At 38.7% G+C, this 25,663-nt stretch overlaps 1 protein-coding gene, 8 non-coding genes and 1 pseudogene across 12 annotated transcripts in view; all 10 read left to right on the top strand.

Moving 5' to 3' along the window:
• LOC145680442 (protein-lysine N-methyltransferase EEF2KMT-like) overlaps positions 1-14,780 on the top strand; it is a 66,606-nt gene extending 51,826 nt beyond the window's left edge. For 2 of the 4 annotated variants that reach the window (XM_081750976.1, XM_081750980.1), the window contains one exon: positions 249-8,706. In XM_081750976.1, the coding sequence (XP_081607102.1) occupies positions 249-358 (110 nt within the window). In that variant the 3' untranslated portion in view covers positions 359-8,706. Of the gene's footprint in view, positions 1-248; positions 8,707-11,669; positions 11,882-14,430 lie in introns of those variants that run through there. The other 2 variants (XM_081750979.1, XM_081750978.1) reach the window with 2 other exon arrangements.
• On the top strand, positions 9,919-10,039 carry LOC145682442 (U5 spliceosomal RNA). Its single transcript, XR_014130906.1, has one exon. It is a non-coding gene; the product is annotated as a U5 spliceosomal RNA (small nuclear RNA).
• On the top strand, positions 11,063-11,173 carry LOC145682441 (U5 spliceosomal RNA; annotated as a pseudogene).
• Positions 14,781-18,053: 3,273 nt separating the features above from the next.
• Positions 18,054-18,167, top strand: LOC145682471 (U5 spliceosomal RNA). Its single transcript, XR_014130935.1, has one exon. It is a non-coding gene; the product is annotated as a U5 spliceosomal RNA (small nuclear RNA).
• A 1,014-nt stretch (positions 18,168-19,181) lies between these two features.
• Positions 19,182-19,295, top strand: LOC145682470 (U5 spliceosomal RNA). The gene has a single exon (XR_014130934.1). It is a non-coding gene; the product is annotated as a U5 spliceosomal RNA (small nuclear RNA).
• A 1,245-nt stretch (positions 19,296-20,540) lies between these two features.
• On the top strand, positions 20,541-20,654 carry LOC145682479 (U5 spliceosomal RNA). Its single transcript, XR_014130942.1, has one exon. It is a non-coding gene; the product is annotated as a U5 spliceosomal RNA (small nuclear RNA).
• A 1,014-nt stretch (positions 20,655-21,668) lies between these two features.
• Positions 21,669-21,782, top strand: LOC145682469 (U5 spliceosomal RNA). The gene has a single exon (XR_014130933.1). It is a non-coding gene; the product is annotated as a U5 spliceosomal RNA (small nuclear RNA).
• A 1,245-nt stretch (positions 21,783-23,027) lies between these two features.
• On the top strand, positions 23,028-23,141 carry LOC145682478 (U5 spliceosomal RNA). Its single transcript, XR_014130941.1, has one exon. It is a non-coding gene; the product is annotated as a U5 spliceosomal RNA (small nuclear RNA).
• Positions 23,142-24,154: 1,013 nt separating this feature from the next.
• LOC145682468 (U5 spliceosomal RNA) lies at positions 24,155-24,268 on the top strand. The gene has a single exon (XR_014130932.1). It is a non-coding gene; the product is annotated as a U5 spliceosomal RNA (small nuclear RNA).
• Positions 24,269-25,510: 1,242 nt separating this feature from the next.
• LOC145682433 (U5 spliceosomal RNA) lies at positions 25,511-25,624 on the top strand. Its single transcript, XR_014130898.1, has one exon. It is a non-coding gene; the product is annotated as a U5 spliceosomal RNA (small nuclear RNA).
• Positions 25,625-25,663: the final 39 nt, after the last annotated feature.

Below are 25,663 nucleotides of genomic sequence, written 5' to 3'. Positions count from 1 at the left end.
GGATTTATTACTTCCGAAAGCAAAAAGATACGCTTTTACTTTAAAGGGTTATGGTTTGTTTTGTTTAAAACATAATTTAAGGGGGAATGTAATTCAAAACAAGTAAGTAGAGCGCTCATTTCTGATGTGAGGGTTCACTTGTATTTCCTTTAGTCTAAAGGGTGTAATTGTGGAATATGAAACTTTAATTTCATTTTCATTTTTAGCATGAATTTAATAGATAATATTTGTAATTTTCTCATCTACAGGTCAATTTAAACTAAAATATACAGAAGATAACAGTCCAAATGAAAAAATATTCTGCTATGATACTGATGTCACAACTAAAATCTTTAAAGTGGAATGGATTGAACATTGATTCATACCGTATATCATAATCTAAGTATAATTTAGATACATACAGTAAAAAAATATCGTAAGTTTAAAACTTATAACTAACGTTTGAGCTATATACTACAAAAACATTAACTGCAGATGATGAAATGCGAAAGGGCACCCAAAAATACCGGAATTGACAACACTGTATGCGTGTTTTGTATTTATGAATCGTGCCGCTTGTTCTTGCGCATCGATGTGTGTGGATTGGTTTTTGTTTAGTGTTGATTTGACTGTGACTCGCAGGGTCCTGCAGTGCTTGACCACAAAGAACAAAATATGTGCGAAGTTTCGTTTTTGTTGAGGAAGATTGCAGCTAAGAATATCGATATACGTTAGAAAATTTGTAAAGATGACACTTTGGTTAAATCACAAGTGTACGAGTGGTTTTACCGATGTAAAAATATGATTATATGTTAACTATAAAAATTGTCATGACTTGACCACCTCGACTGAAAAAAATCAGAAAAATATTTAAAAAAGTGCGATAGGCTATTTATGGAGATAATCGGAAAACAATCGAATTGTTTCTGAAGGGGAGGAAAGGCGGGGTGATGTGGAGTACCTGGCAGATTTTTTTTTTTTTTTTTTAGAAAGTTTAGTTTATGAAATTCGTATATATATTAATCGATCACCATCAAAGTTGGTCAGAATATAGAGGATCAAAAGTTAGGAATCGAGTTCGTTTTTTTAGCCGAAATTCAAATCACAGGTGATAGAAATCACTCATTTCCGATTTTAACATTGATCACTGGGAGCACGGGGTGATGTGGAGTACCTGGCAGTTTTTTTTTCTTTTTTAGAAAGTTTAGTTTATGAAATTAGTATATATATTAATCGATCACCATCAAAGTTGGTCAAAATGTAGAAGATCAAAAGTTAGGAATCGAGTTCGTTTTTGTAGCCGAAATTCAAATCACAAGTGATAGAAATCACTCATTTCCGATTTTAACATTGATCACTGGGATCACGGGGTGATGTGGAGTACCTGGCAGATTTTTTTTTTTTATTTTAGAAAGTTTAGTTTATGAAATTAGTATATATATTAATCAATCACCATCAAAGTTGGTCAGAATATAGAGGATCAAAAGTTAGGAATCGAGTTCGTTTTTGTAGCCGAAATTCAAATCACAAGTGATAGAAATCACTCATTTCCGATTTTAACATTGATCACTGGGAGCACGGGGTGATGTGGAGTACCTGGCAGATTTTTTTTTTTAGAAAGTTTAGTTTATGAAATTAGTATATATATTAATCGATCACCATCAAAGTTGGTCAGAATATAGAGGATCAAAAGTTAGGAATCGAGTTCGTTTTTTTAGCCGAAATTCAAATCACAGGTGATAGAAATCACTCATTTCCGATTTTAACATTGATCACTGGGAGCACGGGGTGATGTGGAGTACCTGGCAGTTTTTTTTTCTTTTTTAGAAAGTTTAGTTTATGAAATTAGTATATATATTAATCGATCACCATCAAAGTTGGTCAGAATATAGAGGATCAAAAGTTAGGAATCGTGTTCGTTTTTTTAGCCGAAATTCAAATCACAAGTGATAGAAATCACTCATTTCCGATTTTAACATTGATCACTGGGAGCACGGGGTGATGTGGAGTACCTGGCAGATTTTTTTTTTTTTTTTTTTTAGAAAGTTTAGTTTATGAAATTAGTATATATATTAATCGATCATCATTAAAGTTGGTCAGAATATAGAGGATCAAAAGTTAGGAATCGTGTTCGTTTTTTTAGCCGAAATTCAAATCACAAGTGATAGAAATCACTCATTTCCGATTTTAACATTGATCACTGGGAGCACGGGGTGATGTGGAGTACCTGGCAGATTTTTTTTTTTTTTTTTTTTTTTAGAAAGTTTAGTTTATGAAATTAGTATATATATTAATCGATCATCATTAAAGTTGGTCAGAATGTAGAAGATCAAAAGTTAGGAATCGAGTTCGTTTTTGTAGCCGAAATTCAAATCACAAGTGATAGAAATCACTCATTTCCGATTTTAACATTGATCACTGTGGAGCAAAAATTGTAATAGATAAAGAGAAGCGGTTTTCTGCAATCGATTAAGAGTCCTAAAAGTACATTTCATATATCCTTAATTCTCGACTAAAACCAAAAATGGTAGCAACTCACTAGAACAAAAACTTTAAGAGATAACAAGAAACGGTTTTATGGAATCGATTTAGCGTTCTAACAATAGGTACTATATTCTCTCGTAACCCTTTATTCAAACGGCAAGTGGCAGAAATCAATCACTTCCAGTTTTGACGCTGATCGTTGTAGATTAAAACTGATAACATAGTGAGAAGCAGTTTTTTGCGATCAATTAATCGTCTCAGGAGAATATTCCTTCTCCACTCTAATATCTCTGTACTAATACCGGAAGTGATATAAATCTACTACAACTTTCGGTTTCAATATTAATTAAGAAAGTATCACGGCGTACAAACCAAACTTCTTCACGTAGTGTACACGTGACACTGCTGCTAATTTATTTTTCGGAAGATTTGAGAATGAAACGGTTATCTGCCAAATTTGCACTTCACATCCAAGAAAAGAAAGACGGAACACGTGAGTGTTTGTCTTGACGAAGGAAAAACTGTGTTGTGACCGGAAATTCCTTACAAAAAGCATGACTGTGGTTATATCAGTACGATCTAGAAACAAAACAAGCATCAAGCTAATGAAATCATTCAAATTCATCAAGATCCAAGAAAATGTGCCGAAATCAGTCAAAAAATATTAGTATGGATAAACCGGTATTTTTCGTCGTGATATTTCGTAAGGACTGCTGGAGAATATGGAACGGGAACGGCTGTGCAGTATTCCTAGCTTATCGCCTTGGCCGTCGCTAACTGTGGATTCTGATTACGTGACGATTTCTATTGGTTCTTGGAGATCACGCGATTTTAGAACACTTTTCCTCCCTCTTGGCGGGAAATTCAAAATTAGCCCCGCCCTTATCATGTAGCATGACGCCATAGAAGATCTTTGAGTTCTGACCAGAGTTACAGTTCCTTTGAACTTGTACCCTTTCGTAGATATAAAATTGCCAATAAATAAATAAAATAAAATAAAATTTCGGAAATTGTTGCCCTAATTTACCTTCTGTAAGTAGGTTTTATTACAACATATGGTTTTATAGATAAGTATGTAATTCCATTCTTTTTCATAGGACAAATATCCCCTGAAATTTTATAACCCTGAGTCTTGACCCGTCTCACTTTCCTTGGCTCCTTTGTGGATTCTGATAATGCTATCCTAGTTTAAGAAATATTCTCAGTGAGTACACAGTATCAAAGTATGTTAATTTCTTTTTCTAATGTCCTGTGAAAGACATACAGAATGTATGAATTTGTTATTTTTGGTGTCAAAGGTCAGGTTATACAAGGATAAGTCGTAAGTCTTACAATATTTCTACAAACCTAAGTAACAGGCCTGTGTATACGCCGTAATCGACTGTAAGTACAAGGTCAAACTGACACAAGAAGTAGTGTAGCAAACGGACTATTTAACACAGAGGCTACCACTCTGTCAGTATCGTCAGTGAGTTTTTAGTGGCACAGGCGATGAGTGCTCAACAACAATAAGATACGTGAAGTGTTACTTTCTGAATTCGAACTGGGGCATAACGCCCTGACAATAACCCAAAACACTTGTCATGCGAAAGGAGAAGCCGCAGTGAACCACGGCACGGCAACTGGATTCCAAAAATTTTGTGGAGGTTGTAAGAATGTCGAAGATAAGCCAACATCCTGCTGCCTCAGGATAAAAGATTATGAGGTTATACGACACACCATTGACGAAAATCCACCCATTAGCATACGACAATTGTCAAACCATTTAGGCATATCTAATCCACTGTATGTGCCACTTCACGAACTTGGGAAAAGCATGAGGAGGTATCGTGTAATGAGTTGACTCCAGCTTAGACCCGAGGAGAATGTATCTGTGGCGACAACTGCTGCGAAAACCACGTATTTGCGTTTCCTGAGACATGTTGTTACATGAAATGGCAAACAGGTGGATTTCGTAAGTCCGGATATACAAGAACAATGGTTGAGCACCAGCCAACTTCCAGAACGGTCGTCAAACACTGCCGTTTCGAGCAAAAAGTCTCGTCTATTTCCGTTTGTGATGGAAGTACGAATGGGAAATTCACTTTGAGATCGTTCCTAACGGCCGTACCATCAATGCTGATTCTTATCCCAATCAGTTGGAGTAGATGTATGGTGTACTACGCCTAAAAATACCTTGCATTTGTAAACCGAAAGCGCTCTGTGCAGGAACGAAAAAAAAGCAACCAAAATTTCTGAAACTTGATGCCATCGAACTGATGCTACACCCGGCATGGAAGTCCTGTCTTTGCCCCATCGAAATATTATCTCTCCACAGACAGTATTCACTGACATTTTTGCCCCTTGCGGCAAGGCGTGATATCCACGGGAATCGAGAAACTGCAGATATTCCAACACGAGAGAGTATACTTTGAATGTTAATCCGCTTTTATTGTACGGTAATAAAAATTCAAGTATATTATGTGCCAGAATATTTGCAAGACTTATGACTCACCCTTCTATATTTGATTATAATTAGCGTACGAAAGTACTCGGTTGGATTCTTGGTGGGATCTTTTATCGTTTGGATAGTAAGTTTATTTATTTAGTAGTTTTAGGTGGTTCGAGCTAATTAGTATGAAAAGTAGTTGAATAAATAGCCAGTAATTGGAGTCACGGTACTAATGAAAGAATTTTAAATCTGTAAAGATACTTATGTAGTGGTCCAGCTTAAAAAGTCTACATTCGATCCTTTTCGCAACATAAACTGTTATTAGAAGCGTTGTTATTGGAGGAACATATCAATGCCTTTGTACTTAACGAAATCGCTTTACAACCGAGCATGTTAGCCCGCATTCCTGGCTATCAATCACAACGTCATAACTATCATGATCACCTGACTCGTACGCAAGGCGGAGTTGCAATAGGCTTTTCTCCAAAGTATCCAGTTTGATCGTACAACCCACAAGCTTTCAGCACTTTGCCGGAATACCTCCTTTGCTCCATATATTTTCCATAATCATCAATTTTAATACGATCTATATTCGACCACGAAAACCCATCCTGCTACACTATTTCGAATATATTGCTAATAATTATCGAAATATTATTATCATGGCGGACATTAATATACCTAGTCGAAGTGATCGTGAAAAAGCAGATTTTTAATAGTATTTAACTGACAATCTCCAACTCCATCTTCATGTTCTTCCTTCGCACTTCAAACTACACCTGATGTTGTCATTACATCTCTAAATCTTCTTACTGACTGCCAGCTTGAAGTTCTAGACTCAATTGGGAGCGATCACCATCCAGTGAAACTAACACTAATTCGAGGATAACCGGCTCCTCTTATGGGTCGCAATCAGCCACTGGTCCTCCAGGTTGGGGGTTGGGTTGGGCCGATCACCCAATCTGTAAAAATACTGATCGCAGCAGCAATCAGAATGCCTCGGATGAAGCCCGACGGATTTTCTGAATTGACCCCTGCGCGGATATGGACATGAGCTTTGGTCCCGCTATTTGGACGACGCCTGAACCCGAGATCGTGGGATCGAGGAGAGAAGCGTGTTTGCACCCAGCCGGACCGGACGGAGTGATGCCCGAAAAGGGAAAACTGGGAGTTTGCAACGCAGGGATCTCCGGAGAATCATCTATCTCTTCCCCAGACACGGTGGGACGTGGGTCTTCTCCTAAGTACCCATCAGTCGGTGTTTCAAATGGCAATGCATCCTTGTCAATTTGACTCGGGAGTCACAGCTCAGCTTGTTGACAAGGGTGGAGCAGGAAGGACCTGCCCACTTCGTTGGACGCCTAGAACGATGACGGGGAAGCTGAGAAGACTTTGGGTTTCATTTCTCCATGGATCTGCATCACTCACCTTCACCAGCACTTATTGAGCGAAGCAAAGTTAACACAATGCCGAGATATCTCGTAATTCAAGATAAGTCAGAAGCGACAGATGGTTCTTTGACTAAGTTATCGCCGTTTGTTATTTTAAAACAGATTTGCCATATTGCAACGGGCACTTTCCCGGATGGTCACATAAAGAAACTACGAAATGGTTCGTTATTAGTGCAAACCATTACCGATAAGCAGTCCACTCTTCTTTTGAAGTATCAGCAACTTGGATCAGTGCCTGTTGTTGTTCAACCACACCGCCAGTTGAATATCAGTAAGGGTGTGATTACTTGCAGAGACTTGCACGATGTCCCGGTGGAGGACATCCTTGAAGAGCTACGCGACTCCAACGTTACTGCTGTGCATCGTATCTCTGAAGCGGGATGGGCAACTGGTAGCCACCCATTCCTACATTCTGACCTTTGATCTGCCTACATTGCCGCCCACTTTGCGTGTCGGCTATCTACAATTGAAGATTCGACCATATATATCATTGCCGTTGTGATGTTTCAAGTATCAACGCTTTGGACATTCCGCTCCCACTTGTAACGGCGCAGTCACTTGTGGTAACTGTGGCGGTTCTTCACATGAATCTGAGACGTGCAATGCATCCTCTAAATGCGTTAATTGTACTGGCCTCCGTCCTGCCTGGTCACGGGACTGCCCTAAGTTTACAGAGGAGAAGGCGATCAAGGAGCTTATAGTCACTGAGATCTCTGCTGCTGAGGCTCGACGTCGCGTGATGCTCAAGACGCCTGCTGGTAGCAGTTATGCTTCCAGAGGGACTTTGACCACGATTGGCACCCAAACATGTCATGTAAGTACCCAGATTACCTTTGCTGCTGCTTCTGCTGATGGCTTATACTTGTGGAGCGTCTAAACCATTTTCTCGTGTTACCAAGTCTACAGGTACCATGCCTCGTCCGCAGACTTCTCCATCGCCATCCTCTTCTGCAGTATCTACACCACTTCGCTCTCGACGCGAGAAATTTCTGAAACCTACGCTAACTGATACTTCTATAGAGCAAGAAGACCACAGACCACGTAGAATCTGGTGCGTGGTCTATAGAGCAAGAAGAAAAAAGGCTCTCAGTCATCGTCTATTTCCACAGGCTCTTTGAAGACATTTCGTCAGCCTTCTGTCAGTTCTCCTAGCTCGAAGAAGCCTAAACCATCTTGCAGTCCCTCTGCTGATGATGCCTCTTCTATGGATGGTATGCAGGAAGACGCCTGTGAAGTTTTTCACGATGTGACTCCGCGACGCCGTAAGAAGGGTAGTGGCAAGTTTTTTGTTGTCGATTCTGTTTAAACCATGGCCCTGCTTCGATAGAACCTCAATGGCTATTCCACTCACTACGAGGAATTTCGACAGCTTCTCTCGCTTTTGGATCCGGTTATCTTATGTTTACAAGAAATTCATTTCATCCCCATCACCAATTGTCTTCTTCGCGGATATACTGTCTATCGTCAGGATAAGATGACTGATGGTTATGCTGCTGGCGATATTGCCATTGGTGTCTCTGCGCTATATCATTCTACACTGCTCCATCTGACTACGACCCTTCAGACGGTTGCAGCACGAGTGTTTCTCCCGCAGCCTGTTACCATCTGCTGCGTCTATCTCCCTCGTTCCGAGGCCTTCACTGCAGCTGATCTGGACAATCTGTAGCCAGCTTCCAGCGCCTGTCATTCTGGTTGGTGATTTCAACGCCTACCATGTCTTGTGGGGATCTAACCGGACTGAACCTCGTGGTCGAGCCCTTGCCACTTTCGTGGCGCACCAGCACTTGATTCTTTTGAATGATGGCAGTCCAACACTCTTTGCCACTGCCACGGGACCTTTTCACACATTGATCTGTCTTCGTGTAGTCCATCCTTAGGAGCTCAACTGGTGTGGCGAGTACATCCGGATCTTTGTAGCAGCGACCACTTTCCCATTGTACTCACTGGACTTCAGATCCCTTTACCGGGACCGTCATCTAGCTACAACCTGCGTCAGGCTGACTGGACACTTTTCTGCCAGATTTGCTTTCGCACCAGATTCTACGTGGTCTGTGGATACATACTGTGCGACTCTTAAATGCAGCATCCAGACGGCAGCCGATGCGGCTATTCGTGTCCATCATGGTATTCCTCGTCGCCGTGTTGTTCCTTGGTGGTCAGCAGAAATTAGCCAGGCTATTCGTGCCCGCCGCCGAGCCTTGCGTGCCTTTCGACCTGCCCCTAGTGATGTCAAATTAGCTGAGTTTCGCCACCTTCGTACTCGAGCACGCTATTTGATCAAGCAGGCTAAACGACGCAGCTGGCGTGTGTATGTCTCGTCGCTTTCTGTCCAGAGCCCCTTCTCCGAAGTGTGGTCTAAGGTTCGCCGTCTCCAAGGGCATCCCTCATCTACTGGTGTTCCGGCCTTGTGATCTGCTCTGATTCCAGCAGCACCTTACATAGCCTCGCCGATGTCACATCTACGCATCCGCTAGTCCAGCACGTCCTTCTTACTTGTCATGCACTACTTGCTGAGGGCTATGATGTCACATTCTGTTGGGTGCCTGACCATGTTGGAATCCCTGGCAATGAGTTTGTTGCTGCTGCTGCAAAGGAGGCTGCTGTTGCTGGTCGACGCTGTCTCCTTCCTGTTCCTAGCTCTGATGTCTGCTCTGCGTTCGCTCACGCTGTCCGTCAGCGCTGGCAGTCCTCCTGGGATGAGCAAATTCGCAATAAGCTGCATGCAGTGAAGCCCCGCCGTGGAGTCTGGTCAACGAGCTCACGATCATCCCGCCTGGAAGAACGGACTAAGGCCCGCCATCGGATTGGACATAGTCCTCTCACTCATGAACATCTACTGCGACGTACGCCTCCGCCTGTGTGTTGTCATTGTGGTCAGCCCCTGAGTATTCGTCACCTATTAGTGGAATGTGTGCCTCTTGCTGCTGCCAGAAATTTGTTTGGGCTGCCGGCTGCCCTCGCTACTGTTCTCGGCGATGATGAAGCCATTGAGTTGAAGATATTCCAGTTTCTGCGGCATTTGCATGTTTTGACGGCTCTTTGACTTTCTTCTGCATTCCAGTGCTTGTGAACTGTGATCTGTGTGCACCATCTTAACTCTTGCCAATTATTTGTTCGTTTTATTCATTGTATTGTGTTTTTTCTGTTCTCCTTTTGGTGCTAGCGAGTGACAGTTTTAATGTGTGACCTTCACGCACATTCAGTGACTAGTCTGTTTTGTCGTTCGTGTGACCTTGTTTCTTACACGACCAGTGATGGGTGCAAAAGACCTTTGTCGTCGAGGCACCCTCCCCAACCATTTTTCCAGTCCATTCGAGGAAAACGACCACGCCAAGAAATCACACTTCGCTGTTCCGAGGTACGATAAGGCAAATTGGCCTCTTTCCGGCAAGACTTTGAGCACACGAACCATCTTGTTGCATATAAACGTCGAAATAGGATAATCACTTGTTATTTGATAAAGTAAAGAGGATACTTAAAAGAAACTATTCTATATTGGTGAGAAGGTGTAAGTCGAAACACTCGCAGTGTAGACATGTTTCTTTTATACATAAGGCTGTGTATATCGTTGATTCACTCTTCTTTGCCTTCAATTCGCATAAATCTTTCGCCTTTTTCTAAATATTTCCGTGGAGGAGGACAATCAAGAGATACTATTTTAATTTACGTATTTTCCGAGCTTGTTTTACGGGCCTAAGAGTGGAGTCTAAAATTAATAACAGTGTAAGATTATAGAAACTGAATTCCCAGACGAAATATTTCCCAATTATAAAATCTGGTCATTATATTAATGTAAATAGGTAATGCTGCCAAAACACAATGAATTGCATATGAAACTGTTGTGCTGGAAAATGTTTTTGTAGAGTGAGGACCGTGCTTGTATACCTCAAACAATTCCCAGAAAAAGATACTGAAACTGCAGTTCAGTGCGGAAGGATTTTTTCTTCAGTTTAAAGTGCCAATTCTTTGTCTACGGGATTGTTTCTTGTTATATAGTGGTCAGTCTCAAGAGGTCTGTACAAATTTCTTAAAAAACCGTTTGTTCTATGCTAATAAATCTGTGCGATATATTAGCTTCAAGTTGCCACTTGAAGCATAATATTTTATTGTGTAGAATTTTTACGAGAAATACATATGCTTACTTTGTTCTCTGTTAAAGAGAAAATTGTGTGAACTCTGAAGTAAAAAAATGTTTTATTCTTGTGTTCTAATATATTTTTACCTTATAATGTATACTGTCATCATAAACCTTGAGTTGTACTATTTCAATGTTCAAGGAACCCCCTTTTATAGAGACACAATCGGAGTCAGCTCTGTGTGTTCATGATAAAATAGGCGATGATAATTCATTGTTTTGAATTCAATAATAAATTGATTTGATGATGTAGTGGTAAACATGCACATTGTATTCGATTGGGAAGTACTATAAAGTTAGCAAAGATGTCATGTGTATTGTTCAAGTAAAACAGTTGAATTGGTAGCCAGTACATCGAGTGATGCTTCTAATGTAGGAAGTTTAGATGTGATTGTTATTTTATGTACGAGTCGAGTTTGATAACTTTAAACATAATCAATTGTATTCTACCTTGTCATTTGATAAAGTAAAGAGGATGCTTAAAAGAACCTATTCTATATTGGTGAGAAGGTGTAAGTGGAAACACTCACACTGTAGACCTGTTTCTTTGATAGTTAAGGCTGTGTATACTATTATGGCTTTTTACTCTTGTTTCGCTTCAATTCGCATAAATTTTTGCCTTTTACTAAAAATTTTCGTCGGGGGGAACAATGAAGAGATTAAAATGAATTTTTCTTTAATACGGGCCTAATAGTGAAATCTAAAGTTAGTAGAGGAAAGTGGCCAAAGTCGGACCCCCTGTTATTTCCGTTCGTAAATGCTGATGCGTACCGTCATAAAGTGCAATTTGGAGAAAACATAACAAAGATTGTGTAGTGTAACTGGCAACACTGAGTTACCACGTGCAGCGGCATAGTGTCGCCATTATCGTTAAACCTGTGATTGCAAGTTTTTGTAGCGGAGCATAGAATTTGGAATTTTTTTTAGTTAGTCTAAGGTAAGTCACAATATTTTGTATAGCTTCTTGTTCTTTAAGTGCTGCAGTTCAAAACTATTATAGTGGGTTGTTTGCTTGTTTATTTAATTTTAAGTTTATAGGCTAGAAAATATAATGAGGAAGGTGCCCTTAGTCGGACCCCCATGAGTGGCCAAACTCGGACCCCCTAAAACTAAGAAGTTTTATGTTTGTAAGTGGTGTCATAAAAAGGAATCCCGTTTGTGAAGAAATTCTTCATATATATCGTTTCAGATGTCCCAGAGACAGACCAGTGCCCGTCGAAGAGGATGTTATCCCGAACAGATGGAAAATGCAATTGAATCAATTAGAAAGAAAAAATGGGTTGGAAAAAATAATCTAAAACATTCAATGTACCCAAAACAACATTGCTGAGACTTGCCCAAGAAAGGTATGGAAGTCCAAAAGCGGCAGCACGAACAAAAATGGGAAGGCCTACAATACTTGGTGACCAACTTGAACAAAAGTTAGTAGAGTATTGCCTTGTAATGGAGAAAGTTTTTTTTTTATTATTATTAACAAGGGCGGACTTGCGACGGATGGCCGTGAATTTAGCTATTCGAAACAACTTGAAGCATCCCTTTAACAATGATGGTGCAGGTGCGAAATGGCTGAAACTTTTCCTTAAACGACATAAGGCACAGTTGGCTGTGTGCAAACCGACTGGAACATCATATGCTAGGGCCGTAGGATTTACAGAAGAGAATGTTGGCAAGTTTTTTGACAACTATACACAAGAACTTGAGAACAAACACTACGCAGCTGAAAGAATTTGGAACGTTGACGAGACCGGTTTGTCAATTGTGCAAAGTAAAGTTCCTTGCGTTATTGGACTAAAGGGGAAACGGCAGATAGGAGCCATCACCTCAGCTGAAAGAGGTTCCTTGATAACTGTGATAGTGGCAATGAGTGCAGCTGGCAGTTTTGTTCATCCATTGGTGATTTTTCCACACACCAATATGAATTCAGTTCTAGAAAGAGGAAAACCTCCTGAAACTATTGTGACCGTTCATCCATCAGATTGGGTGCAATCGAATATATTAATCGAATGGTTCAAGCACTTTATTCAACGAACGAAACCGTCTGAAGAGGAACCTGTGATGCTCATACTAGATGGGCATTCAAGCCATACTCGCAACGTCGACGTCATCGATCTCGCTAGGGCTAACCACGTCACAATCATTTCGCTACCACCTCATTCAACACACAAAATGCAACCCCTAGACCGCACCTTCATGGCTCCACTCAAAATTCACTATAGCGAAGAAGTGCGTATTTGGTTTAGGGAAAACCAGAGACCTCTTACTGCATTCGATGTCATGGAGCTGTTCGGTAAAGCATACGTTAAATGCCAAACTGCAGAGATCGCAATGAACGGGTTTCGCTGCACAGGCTTGTATCCCTTTAACAGGAACATTTATCAAGCCTCAGAATTTATCAGTGCGTCACAAGCGGCTCAGTGTAGGGAGGGCTCAAACATGATACCTACCGTGTCTGTTGCGGAAGTAGTTTCTCCTCCAGAAAACACCAATCCTCGTCAGAACATAGTTTGCTGTTCTCCATCGCCATCCATGCTCGATCAGCCTGGTCCTTCGACTGCCTCTGTGCGTTTTGAAGTGGGTACAATGGACTCTTCACCAGAAAACACCAATCCTCGCCACAACGTAGTTTGCTGTTCTCCATCGCCATCCATGCTCGATCAGCCTGGTCCTTCGACTGCCTCTGTGTGTTCTGCAGTGGGTCCAATGGACATCAGCCCAGTTCCCATCATGAAGAAGAAGACTTCAACACGAGGTAGAAAGGCAACTTCATCCAATGTAATAACTTCTTCACCATACAAAAATGACTTAATGCAGTCTGTGCGGAAGTCAAAGGAGAAAAAACGTAAAGAAGATAAAGGAAAAGGGATTAAAAACAAATGAGATGGAATCTCTGGAGTACGAAAAGGACAAAGAAAGAGACAAAGGAATGGAAAGAAGATTGACAAGGATGAGCAAGAATATGCAAGTTCAGAAAGCGAAGACATTGTATTATTTGATACTGGAGATTCCGATATCGTCATGCCGCACGGAGGTAACCCAACTAACGACGATGCTGAGTGCTTGTTCTGTGGTGACAAATTTTCCATGGACTGTAGAGAGGAATTATGGATATAGTGTGCAACGTGTGGTTTGTGGGCACATGCAGAGTGTACAGACAATGAGCGAGAGATCTATATTTGTGATTTCTGTCGTTAAGAAACAAAAAAGAGTTGGACTATTTTCATACCATCTATGTATTTTTCAGTTTACACTATATTTTGCATATTAACTATTGAACATTTAATTAATGTGTTTCAATACATTACTATTCTATTCTTCTATATTGTATTAAACTTTAACTTTATTTTGTACTTTATTATGCTTAAGTTTCATATTTCTATCTTGTTAAGCTGAATCAGAAGAATGGGTCCGAATTTGGCAACATTTCCTCCACACTGCATTTTCGTCATATTTTACGAAAAGCTTTATTAATAAAATTTGATTAGCTGAAACTTACATTCGAACACACACACGTTTAGGAAACATATCAAAGAACGCGTGTAAAAAAATAACTACAAATAATAAACAATAATAATTTTAGATGCAAAAAACAAAATGGGGGGCCGGCTTTGGCCACTTTCCTATAACAGTGTAACATTGTAGAAGCTGAATTGACAGATGAAATATTTCTCAATTCTAAAAGCTGTTAATTATATTCGTGTTAAATAAGTAATGCTGCTAGAACTTCATGAATTCCAAACAATGAAACTAATGTTCTCAAAAATGATTTGTAGAGATAGAATCATCTTTCTATACCACTAACCCTTCGAAGATGAATATTTTCCAATTCTTTAATATAGTCCTTACATTTGTGTTAAGTAAGATTTGTCGCTAATACGTCATGAACTGCAAACTGTGAAACTAATGTTGAGAAATGTTTTCGTAGAATGAGGGTCATGCTTGTATACTTCTAGCGCTTCCGAGAAAAGAATATTGAAACCTCAGTTGAGTGCGGAAAGGATCTGTTCTTCAGTTTGAAGTACCAAGTTTGTCTACAGGATTGTTTCTTCTTATGTAGTGGTCAATCTTAAAAGGTCTGTAGAAATTTCCTAAAAACCCATTTGTTTTATGCTAATAGATCTGTGAGATGTATTTGTTTTAAGTTTCCACTTTAGCATATTTCTTCATTGTGTACAATTTCTACGTGGAATATATTAGCTCACTTTGTTCTCTCTCAAAGATGAAAATGTGGGAACTCTGAAATAACGAAATGATTTTTTGCTCTTCTATATATGTATTTTACATTAAAATGTATACCGACATCATAAACCAGGACATATTATTCACTATTCAAGAAAATAGATGTGCTGCCTTCCTCAGACATAATCGGAGACAACTCTGTGTATTCACGATAAAATAGTCGATGACAATTCAATGTTTAGAATTGAATTTGATGATGTAGTGAAAAACATGTAGATTGTATTCGATTGGGAAGTATTATAAAGTTACCAAAGATGTCATTGTGTATTTGTTCAAGTAAAGTAGTTGAATTGGTAGCCAGTAGATGGAGCGATGGTGCTAGTGTAGGAAGTTCAGATGTGATTGTTATTTTATGTATGTGTCGAGGTTGATACCTTTAAACATAACCAATTGTATAACCTTTTGATGTTTGATAAAGTAAAGAGGATGCTTAAAAGAAACTATTCTATATCGGTGGGAAAGTATAAATTGAAATACTCGCAGTGTAGAAGTGTTCCTTTGGTAGATAAGGCTGTATATACCGTTTGGTGTTTCACTAAACGGTGTAGAAGTGTTCCTTTGGTAGATAAGGCTGTATATACCGTTTGGTGTATCACTGATTATTTGGCGAGATCTAGGTCTGGCAGAGAGGAGTGATAGTGTTTCTCCGGCAGAGAAGTTCTCAGCGGCAGAAAAGATTTCAGCGGCAGTGAAAATCGTATCGGCTGATGAAGCATCAAATGAAGAATGAAGACAGAGTGACACGCCAGTAAACCTTGCGGTGTTAACTGAGGTGCCGTCACAATCATAAAAGAGCTTGCAACCAGTCTTTTGAGATAGGTTTGCATCAATAGAGAGAAATAAAAATTAAAAACGTCACGCTACACACACGAGCATAACCGGGAGAAATAGTATTGCATTACGTCGGTCTGTCCCCCTATTGTGGACCAAGATTCGCACTGGCCATATAGGTTGAACAGGCTTTGCCGACAGTCGACAGACGTTGATTCAATACATTTCTCTTGGAGTGCTATAGAGACATAAAAACACTCAAAATTAGAGTTACGGTCCTTTTTAGGCCCACAACCCTGTTCCTGCAATTCGGCCCTTTTTAGAGCCCACAAACAAAGACTCGCTGCAAAATGCCAAGACAGAAGAGATTAGCCAAGAAGAAGGAAGACCACGTCGAAGAGATGAACCCCAGTAGGAAAGAACGGCCACAGATAGAACAACGCTCACCAGAACCCACAGATGCACCAGAAGCCGAGCTACCCCAGCTGCTGCCTGTCGTGCTACACACAGTGAACTACAAATTGGCGACTACGGAAGACGTCAGGCGACGAATAGAGACGAAGATGGATGCCTCAGCATTGGAGGTGACCCAGCTCAAAAAGAGAAATTTTAGCATTAATTTCCCGTCTGAAGTAGTCCGAGAGTTGTTCCTGCGTATCTTTGACGATCAAGACTTCGGCCACCACTGCTGGATCGACAACATGGAGGAGCTGAGCACCGAAGAAGAAGAACAAACTGGCCCTGTCAAGAGCCACCAGACCGCACTCGCACAGAAGGAAACCAATCTGGTGGGAACCCAAGAACACACACAGAAAAACCAACCACAGGTGAAAGACCAAGAAGAGAACAGCCAGAAGGAAGTACCCCGTGAAAGTCAGGCTTTCAATGAGGATTTTCCTCCATTAACACCCAGAGAAGAAAATCATGAAAATATAATCGCCACAACTAGAGGAAATAACCCCATGCAGACCCAAGATGTTGAAGATGAAGAGAATGGAGGCTTTACAGAAGTAAAGTCCAGGAACACTAGAAAGAGAGAGCAACAGAAAGAGAAGAACACAGTACCAGAGGAAGTGAAGACACAGAAGAACCGGCCCTTATCAGGCCCCGTCCAAATAGAGAAAAGAAGAGCTGACACAGATGGCAGAGAGAAGAAGGCGTCCCCAATATTCACATGTGTAATAAAAGGGATACCAGTTGATGAACAGATAGATGATGTAAAAAACGACCTACGTAACCAGAACATAGTATTCTCCAACATAATAAGAATACAAGAAGAGAAAGGACCACTCCCACTGTTACGGATGTTCACCACAAAACCTGAACAGGCTCATTTTCTCATTACGCATGGAGTGCATATCAAAGGTGTTCATCATAGAGTTGAAGCATCAAGAGTGCAGGCCAGACCAGAACCATGCTGGAACTGCTACCAATATGGACATCGGCGCCAGCAATGCAACACACCAAGAGTCTGTTTCCGATGTGCAAAAGCACACAACCATCCATGCAGCACACCTATCAACAAGAACTTCTGTGCGACGTGTGCCACTGAGGGGCATAGAACCGGAAGTGGTAACTGCCCAAAGCGACCCCGTCAGGCAGAAGTACACCCACCTACAAGAATACTTTATCAACGGACTCAAACAAAAAACAGCAGCGACCGGAAACAACCGCAGAAGATACTACCTCAAACTAACCAGAACACAGCAATAGAACCTGAACAGAAGACAACAGATGAAGTACCAGAACATATCAAACTTTACGTTAATGAAGCCATCAAGACAGCAACAGACAAGATAATCGTGTGGGTAACCAGCATACTCACTAACACCATCAACCATGATCACATGAACAGAGCAACAAGAGCAATAACGGAAGCCACGAAGAAAGTAATGAACGCACACCTGCAGCCCATCTCAAGCTCAAATGGACTTACATACATTCCGGACCCACAGTACATTGTACCAAAGCCAAGGAGGGAGAGGAAGAAGACAGCTGAGGGCATCAAAAACCAGACGGCATCCGGGTGAAGGAGAAGAAGAAGATGCCATACACTGCATGCCAAAAAATAACAATTGTCCCACTAACCAAACTTACCCTCCACACTACAGACAACTAACAATTAAATTAATCTCACACCTAGCTTTATAAAAAGCTAATACAGACAGTAAATTATGCTTTTACATGGGTTTTTCCACCCCTTCTTAGTGTGGTTTACCATGTAAATAACTTGAGCATGTGCATGACCGATAAAGGGGGTTTCCCTGGACTCCATGTGTTTCCGGGGTTTTTCCTCCTACTACCCAAGCCAATGGTGAGGTGAAAAATTCTTCACGCGCTTTCCTATCTTCTATTTTACCCTTCTTTCTTTCTCTAATACACACTGTCCGGTAAATGTCTTAGGATAAAAACCGCGGCGCGACACCACAGACGACATGCTGCTTTAGATCTCTAACTGCATGTAATAGGTGCACGTAGATATAGGTTGGTGCATCACTCAAGGGGGCGAGCTTTCTTGCTAAGGGGCCCTCTTTATTCTCTAATTTATTTCCGTATTTCCGGTGTTTCACTCTAGTTTCCCTTCAGTTCGTATAAATCTTTCGCCTTTTACTAAAGATTTCCGTGGAGGGGAACAATAAAGAGATATTAATGTATTTTTCGAGCCTGTTAACTACGGGCCTAATAGTGAAATCCAAAATTATTAAAAGTGTAAGATTTTAGAAACAATTCGAAGATGAATATTTTCGAATTCTTTAATATAGTTCTTATATTTGTGTTAAGTAAGATTTGTCGCTAATACGTCATGAACTGCAAACTGTGAAACTAATGTTGAGAAATGTTTTTGTAGAGTGAGGGTCATGCTTGTATACTTCTAACGGTTCCCAGACAAGAATACTGAAACTTCAGTTGAATGCGGAAAGGATCTGTTCTTCAGTTTGAAGTACCAAGTTTGTCTACAGGATTGTTTCTTTTTATGTAGTGGTCAATCTTAAAAGGTCTGTTGAAATGTCCTAAAAACCCATTTGTTTTATGCTAATAGATCTGTGGGATGTATTTGTTTTAAGTTTCCTCTTTAGCATATTTCTTCATTGTGTACAATTTCTACGAGGAATATATTAGCTCACTTTGTTCTCTCTCAAAGATGACAATGTGGGAACTCTGAAATAACGAAATGATTTTTTGGTCTTCTTTATATGTATTTTACTTTAAAACTTATACCGACATCATAAACCAGGACATATTATTCACTATTCAAGAAAATAGATGTGCTGCCTTCCTCAGACATAATCGGAGACAACTCTGTGTATTCACGATAAAATAGTCGATGACAATTCAATGTTTAGAATTGAATTTGATGATGTAGTGAAAAACATGTAGATTGTATTCGATTGGGAAGTATTATAAAGTTATCAAAGATGTCATTGTGTATTTGTTCAAGTAAAGTAGTTGAATTGGTAGCCAGTAGATGGAGCGATGGTGCTAGTGTAGGAAGTTCAGATGTGATTGTTATTTTATGTATGTGTCGAGGTTGATACCTTTAAACATAACCAATTGTATAACCTTTTGATGTTTGATAAAGTAAAGAGGATGCTTAAAAGAAACTATTCTATATCGGTGAGAAAGTATAAATTGAAATACTCGCAGTGTAGAGGTGTTCCTTTGGTAGATAAGGCTGTATGTACCGTTTGGTGTTTCACTCTAGTTTCCCTTCAGTTCGTATAAATCTTTCGCCTTTTACTAAAGATTTCCGTGGAGGGGAACAATAAAGAGATATTAATGTATTTTTCGAGCCTGTTAACTACGGGCCTAATAGTGAAATCCAAAATTATTAAAAGTGTAAGATTTTAGAAACAATTCGAAGATGAATATTTTCGAATTCTTTAATATAGATCTTATATTTGTGTTAAGTAAGATTTCTCGCTAATACGTCATGAACTGCAAACTGTGAAACTAATGTTGAGAAATGTTTTTGTATAGTTAGGGTCATGCTTGTATACTTCTAGCGCTTCCGAGACAAGAATATTGAGACTTCAGTTGAGTGCGGAAAGGATCTGTTCTTCAGTTTGAAGTACCAAGTTTGTCTACAGGATTGTTTCTTCTTATGTAGTGGTCAATCTTAAAATGTCTGTTGAAATGTCCTAAAAACCCATTATTTTTATGCTAATAGATCTGTGGGATGTATTTGTTTTAAGTTTCCACTTTAGCATATTTCTTCATTGTGTACAATTTCTACGAGGAATATATTAGCTCACTTTGTTCTCTCTCATGGATGAAAATGTGGGAGCTCTGAAATAACGAAATGATTTTTTGGTCTTCTATATGTGTATTTTACATTAAAATGTATACCGACATCATAAACCAGGACATATTATTCACTATTCAAGAAAATAGATGTGCCGCCTTCCCCAGAGGCATGATCGGAAACAACTCTGTGTATTCACGATAAAATAGTCGATGACAATTCAATGTTTAGAATTGAATAAGGAATTGAATTTGATGATGTAGTGATAAACATGTAGATTGTATTCGATTGGGAAGTATTATAAAGTTATCAAAGATGTCATTGTGTATTTGTTCAAGTAAAGTAGTTGAATTGGTAGCAAGTAGATGGAGAGATGGTGCTATAGCACGGCCAACAAGAGATGGTCTCTGACGTTTCTTACCACATGCGGTGGGACATTGCAGCCCCTACTTTGATACCAGTGTTACCAACCACGAACACTCTCTCTTATACCATTAATTAAATTGCCACTACAGTTGCACCGAAAAAAAACTTGACACGCGAGTAGTGGCAATGTCACTGCGAGCTGTCAGAGACGTTCTCTTACTGGACGCACTATAGTGTAGGAAGTTCAGATGTGATTGTTATTTTATGTATGTGGCGAGGTTGATACCTTTAAACATAACCAATTGTATAACCTTTTGATGTTTGATAAAGTAAAGAGGATGCTTAAAAGAAACTATTCTATATCGGTGGGAAAGTATAAATTGAAATACTCGCAGTGTAAAGGTGTTCCTTTGGTAGATAAGGCTGTATATACCGTTTGGTGTTTCACACTAGTTTCCCTTCAGTTCGTATAAATCTTTCGCCTTTTACTAAAGATTTCCGTGGAGGGGAACAATAAAGAGATATTAATGTATTTTTCGAGCCTGTTAACTACGGGCCTAATAGTGAAATCCAAAATTATTAAAAGAGTAAGATTTTAGAAACAATTCGAAGATGAATATTTTCGAATTCTTTAATATAGTTCTTATATTTTTGTTAAGTAAGATTTGTCGCTAATACGTCATGAACTGCAAACTGTGAAACTAATGTTGAAAAATGTTTTTGTAGAGTGAGGGTCATGCTTGTATACTTCTAACGGTTCCCAGACAAGAATACTGAAACTTCAGTTGAATGCGGAAAGGATCTGTTCTTCAGTTTGAAGTACCAAGTTTGTCTACAGGATTGTTTCTTCTTATGTAGTGGTCAATCTTAAAAGGTCTGTTGAAATGTCCTAAAAACCCATTTGTTTTATGCTAATAGATCTGTGGGATGTATTTGTTTTAAGTTTCCTCTTTAGCATATTTCTTCATTGTGTACAATTTCTACGAGGAATATATTAGCTCACTTTGTTCTCTCTCAAAGATGACAATGTGGGAACTCTGAAATAACGAAATGATTTTTTGGTCTTCTTTATATGTATTTTACTTTAAAACTTATACCGACATCATAAACCAGGACATATTATTCACTATTCAAGAAAATAGATGTGCTGCCTTCCTCAGACATAATCGGAGACAACTCTGTGTATTCACGATAAAATAGTCGATGACAATTCAATGTTTAGAATTGAATTTGATGATGTAGTGAAAAACATGTAGATTGTATTCGATTGGGAAGTATTATAAAGTTATCAAAGATGTCATTGTGTATTTGTTCAAGTAAAGTAGTTGAATTGGTAGCCAGTAGATGGAGCGATGGTGCTAGTGTAGGAAGTTCAGATGTGATTGTTATTTTATGTATGTGTCGAGGTTGATACCTTTAAACATAACCAATTGTATAACCTTTTGATGTTTGATAAAGTAAAGAGGATGCTTAAAAGAAACTATTCTATATCGGTGAGAAAGTATAAATTGAAATACTCGCAGTGTAGAGGTGTTCCTTTGGTAGATAAGGCTGTATGTACCGTTTGGTGTTTCACTCTAGTTTCCCTTCAGTTCGTATAAATCTTTCGCCTTTTACTAAAGATTTCCGTGGAGGGGAACAATAAAGAGATATTAATGTATTTTTCGAGCCTGTTAACTACGGGCCTAATAGTGAAATCCAAAATTATTAAAAGTGTAAGATTTTAGAAACAATTCGAAGATGAATATTTTCGAATTCTTTAATATAGATCTTATATTTGTGTTAAGTAAGATTTCTCGCTAATAAGTCATGAGCTGCAAACTGTGAAACTAATGTTGAGAAATGTTTTTGTATAGTTAGGGTCATGCTTGTATACTTCTAGCGCTTCCGAGACAAGAATATTGAGACTTCAGTTGAGTGCGGAAAGGATCTGTTCTTCAGTTTGAAGTACCAAGTTTGTCTACAGGATTGTTTCTTCTTATGTAGTGGTCAATCTTAAAATGTCTGTTGAAATGTCCTAAAAACCCATTATTTTTATGCTAATAGATCTGTGGGATGTATTTGTTTTAAGTTTCCACTTTAGCATATTTCTTCATTGTGTACAATTTCTACGAGGAATATATTAGCTCACTTTGTTCTCTCTCATGGATGAAAATGTGGGAGCTCTGAAATAACGAAATGATTTTTTGGTCTTCTATATGTGTATTTTACATTAAAATGTATACCGACATCATAAACCAGGACATATTATTCACTATTCAAGAAAATAGATGTGCCGCCTTCCCCAGAGGCATGATCGGAAACAACTCTGTGTATTCACGATAAAATAGTCGATGACAATTGAATGTTTAGAATTTAATAAGGAATTGAATTTGATGATGTAGTGATAAACATGTAGATTGTATTCGATTGGGAAGTATTATAAAGTTATCAAAGATGTCATTGTGTATTTGTTCAAGTAAAGTAGTTGAATTGGTAGCCAGTAGATGGAGAGATGGTGCTATAGCACGGCCAACAAGAGATGGTCTCTGACGTTTCTTACCACATGCGGTGGGACATTGCAGCCCCTACTTTGATACCAGTGTTACCAACCACGATCACTCTCTCTTATACCATTAATTAAATTGCCACTACAGTTGCACCGAAAAAAAACTTGACACGCGAGTAGTGGCAATGTCACTGCGAGCTGTCAGAGACGTTCTCTTACTGGACGCACTATAGTGTAGGAAGTTCAGATGTGATTGTTATTTTATGTATGTGGCGAGGTTGATACCTTTAAACATAACCAATTGTATAACCTTTTGATGTTTGATAAAGTAAAGAGGATGCTTAAAAGAAACTATTCTATATCGGTGGGAAAGTATAAATTGAAATACTCGCAGTGTAAAGGTGTTCCTTTGGTAGATAAGGCTGTATATACCGTTTGGTGTTTCACACTAGTTTCCCTTCAGTTCGTATAAATCTTTCGCCTTTTACTAAAGATTTCCGTGGAGGGGAACAATAAAGAGATATTAATGTATTTTTCGAGCCTGTTAACTACGGGCCTAATAGTGAAATCCAAAATTATTAAAAGTGTAAGATTTTAGAAACAATTCGAAGATGATTATTTTCGAATTCTTTAATATAGTTCTTATATTTGTGTTAAGTAAGATTTGTCGCTAATACGTCATGAACTGCAAACTGTGAAACTAATGTTGAGAAATGTTTTTGTAGAGTGAGGGTCATGCTTGTATACTTCTAACGGTTCCCAGACAAGAATACTGAAACTTCAGTTGAATGCGGAAAGGATCTGTTCTTCAGTTTGAAGTACCAAGTTTGTCTACAGGATTGTTTCTTCTTATGTAGTGGTCAATCTTAAAAGGTCTGTTGAAATGTCCTAAAAACCCATTTGTTTTATGCTAATAGATCTATGGGATGTATTTGTTTTAAGTTTCCTCTTTAGCATATTTCTTCATTGTGTACAATTTCTACGAGGAATATATTAGCTCACTTTGTTCTCTCTCAAAGATGACAATGTAGGAACTCTGAAATAATAAATGATTTTTTGGTCTTCTTTATATGTATTTTACTTTAAAACTTATACCGACATCATAAACCAGGACATATTATTCACTATTCAAGAAAATAGATGTGCTGCCTTCCTCAGACATAATCGGAGACAACTCTGTGTATTCACGATAAAATAGTCGATGACAATTCAATGTTTAGAATTGAATTTGATGATGTAGTGAAAAACATGTAGATTGTATTCGATTGGGAAGTATTATAAAGTTATCAAAGATGTCATTGTGTATTTGTTCAAGTAAAGTAGTTGAATTGGTAGCCAGTAGATGGAGCGATGGTGCTAGTGTAGGAAGTTCAGATGTGATTGTTATTTTATGTATGTGTCGAGGTTGATACCTTTAAACATAACCAATTGTATAACCTTTTGATGTTTGATAAAGTAAAGAGGATGCTTAAAAGAAACTATTCTATATCGGTGGGAAAGTATAAATTGAAATACTCGCAGTGTAGAGGTGTTCCTTTGGTAGATAAGGCTGTATATACCGTTTGGTGTTTCACTCTAGTTTCCCTTCAGTTCGTATAAATCTTTCGCCTTTTACTAAAGATTTCCGTGGAGGGGAACAATAAAGAGATATTAATGTATTTTTCGAGCCTGTTAACTACGGGCCTAATAGTGAAATCCAAAATTATTAAAAGAGTAAGATTTTAGAAACAATTCGAAGATGAATATTTTCGAATTCTTTAATATAGTTCTTATATTTGTGTTAAGTAAGATTTGTCGCTAATACGTCATGAACTGCAAACTGTGAAACTAATGTTGAGAAATGTTTTTGTAGAGTGAGGGTCATGCATGTATACTTCTAACGGTTCCCAGACAAGAATACTGAAACTTCAGTTGAATGCGGAAAGGATCTGTTCTTCAGTTTGAAGTACCAAGTTTGTCTACAGGATTGTTTCTTCTTATGTAGTGGTAATCTTAAAAGGTCTGTTGAAATGTCCTAAAAACCCATTTGTTTTATGCTAATAGATCTGTGGGATGTATTTGTTTTAAGTTTCCTCTTTAGCATATTTCTTCATTGTGTACAATTTCTACGAGGAATATATTAGCTCACTTTGTTCTCTCTCATGGATGAAAATGTGGGAGCTCTGAAATAACGAAATGATTTTTTGGTCTTCTATATGTGTATTTTACATTAAAATGTATACCGACATCATAAACCAGGACATATTATTCACTATTCAAGAAAATAGATGTGCCGCCTTCCCCAGAGGCATGATCGGAAACAACTCTGTGTATTCACGATAAAATAGTCGATGACAATTCAATGTTTAGAATTGAATAAGGAATTGAATTTGATGATGTAGTGATAAACATGTAGATTGTATTCGATTGGGAAGTATTATAAAGTTATCAAAGATGTCATTGTGTATTTGTTCAAGTAAAGTAGTTGAATTGGTAGCCAGTAGATGGAGAGATGGTGCTATAGCACGGCCAACAAGAGATGGTCTCTGACGTTTCTTACCACATGCAGTGGGACATTGGAGCCCCTACTTTGATACCAGTGTTACCAACCACGATCACTCTCTCTTATACCATTAATTAAATTGCCACTACAGTTGCACCGAAAAAAACTTGACACGCGAGTAGTGGCAATGTCACTGCGAGCTGTCAGAGACGTTCTCTTACTGGACGCACTATAGTGTAGGAAGTTCAGATGTGATTGTTATTTTATGTATGTGGCGAGTTGATACCTTTAAACATAACCAATTGTATAACCTTTTGATGTTTGATAAAGTAAAGAGGATGCTTAAAAGAAACTATTCTATATCGGTGGGAAAGTATAAATTGAAATACTCGCAGTGTAAAGGTGTTCCTTTGGTAGATAAGGCTGTATATACCGTTTGGTGTTTCACTCTAGTTTCCCTTCAGTTCGTATAAATCTTTCGCCTTTTACTAAAGATTTCCGTGGAGGAGAACAATAAAGAGAGATTAATGTATTTTTCGAGCCTGTTAACTACGGGCCTAATAGTGAAATCCAAAATTATTAAAAGTGTAAGATTTT

The sequence above is a fragment of the Thermobia domestica genome, chromosome 3, assembly GCF_964235325.1.
Source record: "Thermobia domestica chromosome 3, izTheDome1.hap1.1, whole genome shotgun sequence".
NCBI classification, from domain to species: Eukaryota; Metazoa; Arthropoda; class Insecta; order Zygentoma; family Lepismatidae; genus Thermobia; species Thermobia domestica.
The sequence above is the reverse complement of the archived record's forward strand: the minus strand, read 5'-3'. Positions and strand labels throughout refer to the sequence as shown.